The following is a 13,700-nucleotide window of genomic DNA, read 5'->3' as shown; positions in this document are numbered from 1 at the left end:
ACTGTGTAACATTAGAATTGGAGAGGATAAAAATTTGAATCGTCACGTGACTTCTTAATGGTCACGTGGTTGGTTAGTATTGGACTTTTAGATCTCCTCATTCCTAATCCAAGTTTATTTCTCCTTTAGCAATTACCAGTAGTTACTAGAGGCACCTTAAGTCAAAAATATGTAATTTAAAAGAAGAGTTATTTATTCTTTCATTCAGTCAAATTAATTGAGAAAGCTAGTTGCAGACAGGCAGAAAGGCCTTGAAGTTCATGCCAAGGCAGAGCCTTGCGTTCTCTGCCATTATTTCCCATTCTCACCTGCTTCCTATTTTGCAGTCCATTTATCAGTCTTGGTCTCATGCACACTTTCCCGCAGCCCATCAGTCTTCTCAGTCACATTAAGGCTTGACTTCTTGAAGAAGAGGGACTTCTTGAAATTACAAGTAGTTTTGATAAACGTTTGTTTTCCTTTTGTCAATCTGATTTGTCTTATTTGTCTATAAACATTCTTTCTTACAGATTGTCACCCCACTCAGATACCGGGGCAGGGGACTTTTGTTTTTTCTTTTAGTTTGAGTTAATGAATTCTGGAGAGTACAAAATTATATAAGATATTGATTATTCTTGAGCTTAAGGAATTTGTAGCCTTAAGGATCTAAACTGTCACACTAAAGTACAGAGGAGGGAGAGATTAGATCCTCCTAGTAGCATCTGGGAATTGCTGCCATGGAGGCATTTCAGCTTGGGAGTTATTTCAAAAGATGCAAATTGGGAAGGGACCAATAAGAGAAACATTTGGGCATTGGTGTCTGAGGATCAGGGTTATGAGAAGGCTCACTGAATATCAAGCAGTCTGATTTGCTTGGATCTTGGTGTATACAGTGGAAAGTAGTGAGAGAGGAGGTTACTAAAATCAGGTGGGCAAAAATCAGGCTGTTGAGAGATTTTGGATGTCATCTTCTAAGCCCCAGAGAATTGTCAAAGATTTTGGAAGAATATTTTGGAATACTATGTAGAGGAACTACCTGATAGAGACGTGTACATAATGTGTGTGTTTAAGGGTGGGTAGAAAGGGAACCCAATTTGGAGCTGTTGTACTATTAATTAGGGAAGACAACAAAGCTTGAGCTGGGGCAGGGTTTCTCAACCCCCATACTGGTGACATTTTAGGTCAGTCAATAATTCTTAGTTTGGGGGAGCTGCCCTGTGTGTTGTAAGATGTCTGGCAGCATCCCTGGCCTCTGCACAGTAGATGCCAGTAGATTTCACAACACCCCTCCACCCCATGTTTGGACAACCAGAAATATCTCCAGACGTTGCCAGTGTCCCCTGGGGTGGTAACATTGGTCTCGGTTGAGAACCCCTGAGCAGGGGGATAAGAAGGACAGTACGACTAATAACACTGTGGAGGTCATTTAGAAATCATAGTTCACTCTGTGGAATTGAAACCGTACTTACACTTGAGCAACCACCGAGGGGAGAAAACAACTGGTGGTTGATAGGCAGAAATATCGAAGCTGTAAGCATCTATTCAAAGACCACCTTGTAATTAGGCATCACATTTTAAATGGACTGTTTTCCTCTTGTATTTCATAAGTTTTTAAGAATACCTAATACAAATAAAAATGAAAATACTAATTTTTTTTCTATTTTTGGTCATTCCTTTTGAATAACCAAAATAAATATGACTGGAATATATTACAATGGTCAATGTCTGTGTGATGATGAAAGAAATCTTCCTCTAAAATACAATAAGTATTGTGTGATTTGTTTCACTTTGGATTAATTATGGTTTGGGATTCTTTAGAATGATGCATTAGAACTTTGCAACAGAATAAGTGATGCCATTGACCGGGTGGACCACATGTTCACTTCAGAATTTGACGCCGAAGTTGATGAATCTGAGTCTGCTACGTTGCAGCAGTATTATCGAGAAGCCATGATTCAAGGGTACAATTTTGGGTTCGAGGTAGGTACAAAATAAGAGGAAAAACACAGTACAATTTTGCGATTGCTTTGTAACTTACTTACAGAAAGCGTTAGGAATCTTGTACAGCAAATCTCATGATCTCATTATTGTAATCACAGCTTAGTCAAGAGTGTCATCTTACATCCCTGCTGAATATCAGAAATGCTGGGTTACTTTTAAACTGTCAGATATTTACTCAGTTTTTATTTTGTGTTAACAGCTATCCACTTACATTTAAAAACCTTCTTGAAGAGATGTTTAATATCATAAAAGCATATTCTTAATTTCAACTTATGAGGAAGACATTTGTGAAATTGCATTTTAAGACATTATTTTCTCTATAACTCTTCACACTCTTTTTAGAATATGTAAAGTTCATTGGCTTTTGCTTTCCGTTTTTAGAAAAATGGCATTTAAACAGCATTATAGTGTTTAGGTATTTGTGTAATGGTTTTCTTCTTAATCTTGATATACGTGAAACCTTCTTACAGTATCATAAAGAAGTCGTTCGTTTGATGTCTGGCGAGTTTAGACAGAAGATAGGAGACAAGTATATAAGCTTTGCCCGGAAGTGGATGAATTACGTCCTGACTAAATGTGAGAGTGGTAGAGGGACAAGACCCAGGTAATGACCACGTAGGATGGCTCCTTCATGAGCCATGTGGGGTTGCTGATACTTCATTCATATATTTTATGCGGGATTTCTGAGCAGATGACACAAAAAGCATTTTGAACTCTTTGGTGATCAGTTTTTTTCTTCCTTTTTTAAAAAACAAACCTATTTACATAGAAACCCCCATAACTCTTGGAAAACTTTTTCTTTTGTAATTGTTCCAAAATGAGTTATCTTTAAGCAGTTCACATTCTCCCTGGACAGGTCTTCCTGATTGCTAATCTTCTTTTCTCCTTCATGAAATTTATGCCTCTTATTTAGTGTAAATGGAAAAGAAATTGGTAACCTGTTCCTTTACTAAAAAGCTATTTGTCTTTCTCAAAACATGATGTACACTTACTCAACACGAGGCAGATGACAGAGACACAAATGTGTTTTGTCCTAGATGGTAATTTTCCAATCAGATTACTTTTCAGGATTGTATAGACTAAAATGACTATGGCGTTTGTTTGATTGTTTTGTGACTCTTGAACTTTTCCTCGTGACAGGTGGGCAACTCAAGGTTTTGACTTCCTGCAAGCCATTGAACCTGCTTTCATTTCAGCTTTACCAGAAGATGACTTCCTGGTATGGGATATTCTAAAGTGTTTTTCCTTAAAAAAACCCAAATAATTTGATCACTCTCTATTTCTGATTGTGTATCTTTTTATTAATTTAAAAGCGGTTCTGAAATATTTTCACGTAATTGTCATGATAATGCCGAGAGGTTAAAGCGCTAATAGCCGAGTAGGACGTTCAGTGCTCTTTTTATAACAATGTTGTCCAGCTGACCACGTCAGTGTACGGTTGTTCGTGCAGCCTGGCACTTACAAAACACGTGTCGGTTTTGTATTTTGTAAAGTGCCGCTGCTTTTTAGCAGCTCCATGAAGAGCAAGGAATAGCTGTTTCACTTCAGTGTTAGTCGCCGTGCAGCACGCGGGATCTCAGTTCCCCAACCAGGAGTTGAACCCACGCCCGCTGCAGTGGAAGCACAGAGTTTTAGCCACTGGACCGCCAGGCAAGTCCAGTGTGCGTCATTATAGAGCATAACGGCAAATGTTAAATATTATCACCAGTATCCAGATAAATTCCATCAGATCAGAAAGATGTTCAAATGTGAATTCACTCATTTTAGCCTCCAAATAGTAGAGGAGATTACAGGAGTCCTTTGCTTGTGTACATCATTGCATTATGGGGAGCTGATAAAAAGTGGAATTGTATATAATCTTAAATTATGTACGATTTATGTTTATACCTATTTTCTTTTAAACTAACTTTGAAAATATTTACTTAAGGATAGCCTGTTTTCTTTTAAATATACCGAAAGCCTAATTTGTGCGACTTATATAATTGAGTGTACATTCTTTCTCTTTTCCTTTTCCATTTCCTTTGGTTTCTAGAGTTTACAAGCCCTGATGAATGAATGCATTGGCCATGTAATAGGAAAGCCGCACAGTCCTATTACAGGTTTGTACCTTGGTAAGAAAACAGTTAGAGCGTCACTCCTAGAGCCTCCTGGTTTGGGTGAGCACATTGTCTCATCATTGCAGTTGTTTAAAATGCTATAGAGGTTCTCTAAGAATATTCAGGAAAATGACAATGAAAGTTACAGGAATGAGGTGTATACATAGAGAACTCCACAGTAGTCTTGCTGAATTTAACAGGAAGATTAAAATGCAAGCACAAGGTGGTCTACGCTTGCCCACAGTATTAAACTACAGGTTTTTTCTTGTTACACCAACACTCTCATTCTGTTCTCCCCTCCCTAAGTTCTTTTCCCCTGGGGAGGAGAGACTTAGAGAAATAGTTGTCTGGTAAGAAGCAAGGCCTTTCTTGCTGCAGGTGGGTGAGTGTAATTGTTCTGCCCTTCCTTTCTCACCTTTTGAAGGAGAATGAGTGTTTTCTTCACGGCTTTCCAAAGTACCCATTCCTCACTAACGTAGAGAATTCCTAATTGCTCCCCCAAATTCCTATTTGGTGTTACTTAAAAAAAGAAAAAAGTTAAGTTCTGCTATAATATACTTAAATTACAGTTTTCAGTTCCAGTTGATACGTAGCTTTACAGTGTATGTTGAAACTTTAAAACAAAATATGTATCAGAAAACGGCTGTCTTACCCTATTCTTGAGATAGTAAACCAAAGCAAAACTATATTTATATGTAATAAACAACCAAAAATGAAAACTTAGAAATTTTAAACATTTCATTTACACAAAAGAAAATAATTCATGAATGGTAGATTGAGCAGCAGCTGTATCTTAAAGGGTACTTGCTAGCGACTGAAAGTTTAGTAGACCAGGACTTAACGCTTGATTTCTTTATCTTTAAAATTCACCCAGTTTATACCTCTTTTTCTCCCAAGGCTGCTAATGAAATGAAAGTTATCATTTATAAAACTATTTGAACATTTTATATAAAACGTGCTATATTCTCATCAATCTTTTGATTAAGCGTAGTATCATAAATACTTTGAGTTTCTGATTTCCCAAAATATTTCTCTAAGAAAAATGATAAATAATCAGTAAAAATTACCTCTTTGAAGTATTTTATTACATAAGGAATCGTTTTCATTGTAGAAAAAAATTACAACGTAGAAAATGTATGTAGTAAACATACATGTAGAAAAATATTACAAAGGGAAAAAAACCTCATACCCACGTAGTCCACAGGTAGTCACTGCTAGCATGTGAGCCGCTGACTCTGCCTGGCCCCACACTGCGGGCGGGACAGTCGGTTCGCAGCACTCTCTGTGGGCACGACTTGGCCTTCGTCCTCGCAGCCACTGGGTTGGTGGAAACTGCACTGGACGGAGAGCCAGGTTGCCTGGCAGTTGAGTGACCTGGGGCTGCTCACTGAACATCTTTGCGCCTCCCCTACAAATGCTTAAAATCAGATGCTAATGGGGGTTCAATAATGTAACGACATATTGTAAATTGTAGCGTTCTACACATGGCGGGAGTCATCATTTGGTTTTGTGCTCTTTCCTTACTAGAGAAATCAATGAAAGTGAGAGAGCACATTGTTGTCGTTGCTGCTTACTCTTTTCTCTCCTTCTGCTCTACCCTCATAAGGATGGGTAGATAGACACTCTGTCATTGTAAGCAGATGGTAAGAGTCTGGTATAGAACCTTCTATATTTTCTGTATACTCATATAATTACACGGATGCATTCTACTACACCTTTCTTTATGCCCATATAATCATGCAAGCACAGATGCCATTGTTTTTTTTCCTGCCGTTTACTGTATAAAAATTGGATCACATTGGATATTAATCTCTGACAATTGTAGAAATCCCTCCATGTCAACAAGTATAGATCCAATTCATTCTCTTTAGTGGCTACATTGTGTCCATTGTGGTTATTCTACAATTCTTTCCACCATTTCCTTATTTGTTTGGTTAGTTTTGCCATGAAAAACATCTCTATGATAAATGTTCACCGCTAGTGAAATTTGAGCATCTATTTTATGTTGATTGGCCGTTTGGATTTTCTTTTCAATGAAGTAGCACAGTTTTGTAACACTTAGATACACATACTCTTAAAAGAAATGTTCTGTTTCATGAATGAAGAGTGTTAAACTTGGGTGTGTGTGTTTTAACAGAATGTCTTTATTTTTATACCTTCATGGGAAAATTTTGTAGTAATTTTTGACTCAGTAGTTCTCAGTACGTTTGCTGCATTAGAGACACCAGCATTCTCACCAAATGGTTTTTCTTTTTTCTTTTTGCCTTTGAATTTCCTATTGAATTACTTCCATTTAAGGTTGTGGTAGTTGAGATAATGAGCCAGAGATACAAATTGCCTGGGTTTCTTCATAACAATTACTTGATTTTTGTTTTGCAAGTTTTCCCTTCAGATCTCTGCATTTTTGGTACTCCTCTCTCTCCTGTGTAGTGTTATTAAAAGTAAACAAAAACCATGAAGAAGTATTTTCATTTAGGATAAACATATTTAGAATAAAACATGTATATGTAGACTAAAATTATTAACGTGAAGAGAAAATATGACATTTAAAAAAAAACTAGGGAGGGTTAAAACAAAGTTAAAAATCAGAGGAAAACATGTTAGGGAGAAATAGACAAAATATATCATATCCATGACTAGTTACATTTAGTCATTGGGGAAGTAGAATTGTCAGCATCTTTGTAATTGCTAGGTAAGGTCTCTTTTTAAATTTTGGTTAAAATTGTATCTAGTTTTAAAATTTTGTTTTAAATCTTATCCATATTTACCTTCTACCAGAATATTTAAAAGAAGAAGAGAAGACAACATGTTCTGAAAAGAATAATCAATTTAAACCAGTGTCCGTCCTCCTGATTTGGTTTAAAGGAATTAAATAAAACTCCCAGTACTCAGGAAAATGACAGTGACCTCTCCCCAACTCAGGACCTATTGAAGTATCACCCCTGACCAGAATCTTTTTAAAAGTTCAGACAACATAAGGAACCTTTTAGTGGAGAAATGCCACAGAAATCACATTTTCATCTGTCTCTAAAATGTGTAATATAATTTTATTAACTTTCAAAAAGTGACACTTTCCCCGCATTTGTGTATGTAGTACGATTTTCTTACTTATATAAATGGTTTTATTTTGATCACCAGCAAAAATAAGCCACCTCCCATTTCCACTGAATTGCCTGGTTTTACAGTTTCCTGCTGACCCCTTAACAAGTTGCGTTTGTCGCTCTTTTCACTGGCAGCCATTCATCGGAACAGCCCCCGTCCTGTGAAGGTACCACGATGCCATAGCGACCCTCCTAACCCGCATCTGATTATCCCAACTCCAGAGGGATTCAGGTATTTGGTGCTTGTCTAGTTGTTTGCTCTATGGATTCTTCTCTGATGTGCGTGCTGACGCTCTAGGAGCTGCTGATGCTTGCTCTGATACCAAATACTGTTTTCTGTGTTCTTGTTTATACATTTTAAAAAGCGCTTATTTTCGTTATCTTGAAGACGTACCACAGTGCCTTAGTTACAAAAGAAGACCTGCAAGTTTAAAACAGACTTGCACCTTTCAAGATAACTTAGTTTCTCAGCTTATTTATAACCTCAAGCTACTAAATGCTTTCCAGCTTTGGAATAATTCTTTCTTTTCCTTTCTTTGAAAAATAACTTTAGGAAAACAAATTTGAGTGTGCATAGCGTGGTGAACATTTGAGAAAAGGAACTAAATGTCATTTTAAAAGTGGAGAAAAAACTGGAGTGATCCTTCCAGTCTTGACTTTTATGTGTGTATGTAACTACGAAGCAACTTAAATTCTAAAGTGAGTTCGGAAACTCTAGTACATTCAAAATATTTACTTTGAATGTGGTGGCATTTCTGCATCTTGAAGTAGTGAGCATCTTTTCTCCCCTGTATAATCAGTTTTTAAAAGTTTATTTTTTTTACATTACTTGCTAGGAAAGGACCACAATTATTGTTGAAAATAATTAGTTCGAAATTAGTTATTTTTCTTTTTCATACCTAGACCTGAATCTCAAAGAACAGTTTGCATTTTATATTTGAAAATTATTTTTGGCTTCCTCACCCGACTCTATTTTTAATGGAAACCACGTGAGAGCCCATCTGCTGTCTCACCTGTGTTCCTGAAGCTCTTCTTCTCCTCCCAGCACCCGGAGCGTGCCTGCGGACACGCGGAGCCTCAGCAGCCCCGCCGCTGCCACTGTCACTGCCACCGCCGCCAGCGGTCGCCCCGGCCCCTCCGGCAGCGACTCTGCGCCACCCAAACCCATCAGCAGTGCCCATGAGACCAGGTAGTCTCCCGACCAGCGCCACGTCTCCGCCCCCCGCCCCCGGGTGCGCGGCCGCCGTGACCTCAGCTTCGGGGATGTGTCCCGGGACACGTGGGGCCTGCTTCCCCGCGGTGTGTGACGCGCAGGGGCCCTCCGTGGGGGGTCGTGGTCCCAAGGCTCCAGCACAAGTCGGTAATCTGCCTGATGTTTACACTTCTTTGGCACAAACGTTAACTGAAATGGCCAGAGTCTCTGCTCATAATAACCATGAAGAGAGTGTCAGGGGAAAGGGCCCGGTCCACTGATAGGAGAGTCTTGGCAAACAGTGCCTTTCCTGAGGAGTTTCTGAGGAGTCGCTCAAAGGTGACTTCTAGGTAATACCATTAGGTGGTGATTTGTTTTTCTAAGAGGATTACTTTTCTCACTCGTTTTCCTAATTTATACAGTTGTTGATTAGAAGTGGTTTATAGCAGTGGAAAAATGAGCTCATGTGGTTTATATCTCATATGGAGACTAGATCATTACTGGAGAGAGCTGTCAGATGTCTGGCAGGCTCCGGAAAAATTTAAGTCTCTGGCATGAAGTCTTTTGTAGAAGTACTGAGGCTGCGGCAGTTCTTCCCATTCTGGCTGGGTTTTTCTTGGGCGGGGGGCAGGGAGGGTAGAGGATTTCATCAAGGTCTCATATGCTTAATGGAGAAAGGACATTTGGTGGCTCTTAATTCCCCCCTTGTGCCTGGTAGAATGGGCACCGTCACTATTCCCATCTTCCCATAAGGATGATGATAGAGTCGAACAAAGCTGACCAGAAAAGATGAAATTTTGAGAGAACTCAGAGCTCTGTGTCCTGCTCCTAAGAAAAAATATTAGTATGTTGGCAGAAACATGACACATGCTTTTAGATTTCGAATAGACTAAATTATTTTTAGACTTAGTTTATAACAGTCTAAAATTTCTACAGATAGTTCCATTTTTCTCATTCACTAAAAGAATTAATATTCCTAATTTTTAGCAACTGTCTATAACCTAAAGAAAATGCTGAAGTACTTTACAGCTTAAGCAGTCCACTAAGAAAATTAACAATTAACGTTGAACAGATTCCCACTTACCCTCTGCTTCTCACGTTTAGAACATTTCACGGCAGACATTTCCACATGTGCTTCATGTCCCTGCGGGGGGTTGAAACTGTCTTTATTCTTAATGCAGTAAGGGAAGCGATGTGCCCTAAAAGGCAGTCATAGTTGAGGAGAACACTCAGCCGGGACTGGTTCACACGCAGTTTCTCCAGAACAGGAGGTTTCGTGAACTCTGGTTGAGGCTTTTATACGTTGGTGGTGTGTGCGTTAAATGTACTTGAGTATAGAAGTTAAAATACCTGCAGTCGGCCTCTCCCCGCGTTTTGTCCCCCAGGCTTTGCATTACGTAGTTTCTCAGCATGTTTTGAGCAGCATTTCAGAAGTGTTCTTCGTTTTTGCTTTAGGACAATCCTTGAGATTTAGAAATTTTACTTCCATTGTAACATGCCATCTTGAAGGCCTTTGTTCACAGAGGAGTAAAGTGATCTGTCCTTCCTGGTGGTGTGTGTGGCCGTAGGTACAGAACAGCAGAGCCGTGAGGGCGTGCAGAGCCGCGGGTTGTCAGCCTCCCGGCTGCCTCCAGCCTTAACCCCGTGGCCCAGCCTCCAGCGCCTGTACAGGGGCCACACGTGCCCCTCAGCCGGGGTCTCCGAGCAGCCTTGGGCCGTGAACAGGCTGTGAGGAGGCAGGGTGGTACCTGCGCTTTCTGACGTCGGCAGGCGTGTGTGCAGCCCTTGCCTGTCTTAGAGATACGTCAGCCACGGTGAAATTTTACTTTGCTCCACAGCTTCTGATAAATATTTTGATTCGATACAGTCTGACTTAGGAAATAGTCTGGGCCTCAGTTATTTTACCGTTGTTTAGAAAACATTTTTGCAGTGTTCTGCTCGCTGGAGCTGCCTCTTACTGGTCTGCAAGAGCTGATTGTTCATTTTTCAGGAATCCTGCAAGCCAGTTGTTACGCCACGGAAATTGTTGAAGTCTATACCCTGCCGCTCCCCCTGCAACTGGTTGTTAAAACGTTCACCCGTGCATCACTTCATCTCAGTGTGTTTTCTTGCCTGTTACACTGGCAAAAATGTGAGGATGTCGAATTGGCTAATCTTCTCTCTGGGAAATCAGGAAACTAGAAATGTTGAGTGGCTTCTCCGTGGTCCCAGGCTTTGGCACAGCTTAGGAGTGGGATGTGTTTCTTCAGTTCAGCATCAGTGGTTTTTCCAGGAAACAGTGCCAAGACTCTTTGATGAACTAATGGCAGTGGAAGGTATCCCCCCTCACTTCAGACTTAGCAAGTACTATACCAGATTTGAGAGTTTAGGGAAATAACAAAGCAGTGCATACTTCATAATTTGTGAATGTCTGTCCAGTAGACCATGTTGCTTTAAACCTACTCAGTCTATAATAAAAAAGAGCATAAATGCTACCATACTTCATTATATCATTCATTTAAAAAAAATGCACTAAACTTGTTAATAGACTAACACTGTATTTACTTTGGATGATTTGAATTATAATTTTAACACTTTCCCTTATTTAATTCTGGGCTTTATTTAATCTTTATGGATTCATTCTGGATTGCTGAACACTTTATTCTGGAAAAGCAGCAAAGTAACTTTGCCCTTTTTATACGTTAAGCTTCCTGCTCTTCTGCACTTTTGCTTGCCTACTGCTTGAGAAATTGCTAGGTATTCCCTGACATTTGCGCGTTAAGAGATTTGAGCCCTGAATCGTAGTGATTTTAGCACTTCAAATAGAATTAAGTACATAAATAGAATGTGATGATTTTAAATATTAGCCAGATTCGGCTCATAATTTTTATCCATCCTGGGCTTAAATTATGGAACTTTCAGCCCATGTCAGTAACACTTCAGTAAATACTGTTTTTATTTTTGTTGCTGTTTTTAACATAAAACGATATAGGATGCAGTCAGGTTCTCATGCGTTCTCCTGCCAAACTCCAGGGACAGGTGTCTCAGTAGGAGCACTGCTACTTTGGGAGAATAATTATTGGTTTGGGACTGTCCTTTGTGTTGTCCTTTACCCACTAGATGCCAGGTGTTCTTGGGGGGGAAAGTTACCCCCAGTTTAGAATCACTGCTCTGGAAGAATCTCACAGATCGTTCATTTTGAGTTCCATTGAATTGATAGCTTAATTTTTAAAAATATTAAAACAGGGGTTCCAGCGTCCCTGAGAATGATCGATTGGCTTCCATAGCGGCCGAATTGCAGTTTAGGTCCCTGAGTCGTCACTCGAGCCCCACCGAGGAGCGAGATGGTGAGTGTGTAAGGTGTCCCCTGCATCTCCAGTCAGCCTAACCGTTTGTCTCAGTCCACCGGTTTCTGCTGTTAAGGCCTTTTAAAAGAAACGAAGTAAAGGAGTGACAGAGCCCTGTGAGAAGGATTAGTGCTGAACACATTGGCTTTTTAATGCCATTTTAGCTATATTTGCATTTTTTCTTTTTGTTGCTAAATAATTTTAAAAAGTTGTTATTCCTGATATTTTAATTGTTGAGCACGCTTATTCACTTTAAAAATATAAAGTGGGGCTTCCCTGGTGGCACAGTGGTTGAGAGTCCGCCTGCCGATGCAGGGGACACGGGTTCGTGCCCCGGTCCGGGAAGATCCCACATGCCACGGAGCGGCTGGGCCCGTGAGCCATGGCCGCTGAGCCTGCGCGTCCGGAGCCTGTGCTCCGCAACGGGAGAGGCCCCGGCAGTGAGAGGCCCGCGTACCGCAAAAATAAATAAAGTGGCACTGTGCTTCTTAATGATATGCTGAAGTTTTATTATGATGCAGAACTAGGAGTCTTTGCTCAGAAGCCACATGGTTGCTCCTGCTGTAGCTCTGCTGGGCTCCTGGGCAGGGCCTCGGGAGGGGGGCCCCCAGAGAAACCAGTTTCTGCTCAGTATTCTAAGGTCCGCTACTTGTGGAAAGTTTTTGTGGTTAAAGTCCTGTAACTCCATTAACAACTTTTTAGCTTGGTGAAATTTGCTATAAATGATTGTAGAGACAGCTTTTCACACTCACCTCAAACAGAAATTAACCACCAGGAATGACAGGTTGATGGTAACTAATCATCGCTACTCACCATTTCAGTCTTGTTCTGAATTAAATACGCTTATTTGTTTTATAAGTCTTAATTTGTATGAAAAAATACTTTCTGCAGAACCAGCATATCCAAAAGGTGATTCAAGTGGGTCAACTCGAAGAAGTTGGGAACTTCGGACACTTATCAGTCAGACTAAGGGTAAGAGAAAGAATGTTGAACTTAACACGTTTAAGCATAAGGTGAGCAGTTTCAGCTGAAACATGCTTTAGCTTGTGAATTATTAGACCTTCTACGTTAATGTTTTGTGATCTTTTTTAGACCTCTGACATCACTTTCTGTCTGTGATGTGTTTGTGTGCATTTCCTATTTCTTACAAACTCCTTTGCAGCAGGAACACGTTTTACTCGGTTTTGTACTCTTTAAGCAGAGTGATGGTTCATTTTGTATGTCACCTGGGTGGGCCCTTAGCATAATTCTTTATACATGGCAGGAATATGATAAATATTTGCGAAGTGAGTAGCCGTGTATTTCTTATGCTAAGAAGCTGGAGAAAGCATTCATCTTATAAAGCAGTCCATCAGTATGAAGCAGAAGTGATCAATGTAAACCCCAAGAATAAACAGCAGAAAAGTCCGTGGTCGAGCACAGAATGCTCTCACATACTCTTCGTCACAACGGTGTTGAGTCATGGGCAGGATAGAACCTGTTCTCTTTCTGTAAATGATAGAAGTTTCTGAGCGGCTAGATAATTTGGCCGAGGTCATCGTAAGTGAGAGCTGGGACCAGACTGCACTCCTTCTGCCTTCAGGCCGGGCTCTTGCCACCACAGCTCCCCTTCAAAAAGTGTGAAACTGAGCAGCAGAAGAGCCGTCACCGGGCCTGGAGCAGTCAGGAGGGGTTCCAGGGAGGGCTGAGGCTTGGGCTGGCCCCTGAAGGAAAGAGGTCTGCCTCAGGCCAAGAGGAGAAGTACCCAATGAGAAACACATCTGGAGGCCCAGTGACTGAAGAACAGACCAGCCAGCCTGGCCTGGCCCGGCCCGACCTGGATAGTGTAGATGTAAACGGAGGTGGAACTGAAAGGGTAGGGGAGACCTGATCACGGCCAGTCTTCAGCAAAGGGCTAGGTGATTAAGGCCTTACCCAGCGATGGTGGGCAGCCCCTGAAGCCTCTTGAGCTGGAAAGCCTCTTATGTTCAGGGAGAGTGAGGGTGTGGGTAAGAAGGACACTGAG

At 40.6% G+C, this 13,700-nt stretch overlaps 1 protein-coding gene across 7 annotated transcripts in view; it reads left to right on the top strand.

Moving 5' to 3' along the window:
- The window catches only part of MAP3K4 (mitogen-activated protein kinase kinase kinase 4), a 108,750-nt gene that overhangs the window by 81,842 nt on the left and 13,208 nt on the right, over nucleotides 1-13,700 (top strand). For 4 of the 7 annotated variants that reach the window (XM_032651827.1, XM_032651823.1, XM_032651828.1 and 1 more), the window contains 8 exons: nucleotides 1,798-1,959; nucleotides 2,451-2,584; nucleotides 3,121-3,199; nucleotides 4,013-4,091; nucleotides 7,313-7,409; nucleotides 8,223-8,366; nucleotides 11,595-11,695; nucleotides 12,587-12,667. In XM_032651827.1, the coding sequence (XP_032507718.1) occupies nucleotides 1,798-1,959; nucleotides 2,451-2,584; nucleotides 3,121-3,199; nucleotides 4,013-4,091; nucleotides 7,313-7,409; nucleotides 8,223-8,366; nucleotides 11,595-11,695; nucleotides 12,587-12,667 (877 nt within the window). The remainder of the gene's footprint in view (nucleotides 1-1,797; nucleotides 1,960-2,450; nucleotides 2,585-3,120; nucleotides 3,200-4,012; nucleotides 4,092-7,312; nucleotides 7,410-8,222; nucleotides 8,367-11,594; nucleotides 11,696-12,586; nucleotides 12,668-13,700) is intronic. The other 3 variants (XM_032651824.1, XM_032651825.1, XM_032651826.1) reach the window with 3 other exon arrangements.

The sequence above is a fragment of the Phocoena sinus genome, chromosome 12, assembly GCF_008692025.1.
Source record: "Phocoena sinus isolate mPhoSin1 chromosome 12, mPhoSin1.pri, whole genome shotgun sequence".
NCBI lineage: Eukaryota > Metazoa > Chordata > Mammalia > Artiodactyla > Phocoenidae > Phocoena > Phocoena sinus.
The sequence above is the reverse complement of the archived record's forward strand: the minus strand, read 5'-3'. Positions and strand labels throughout refer to the sequence as shown.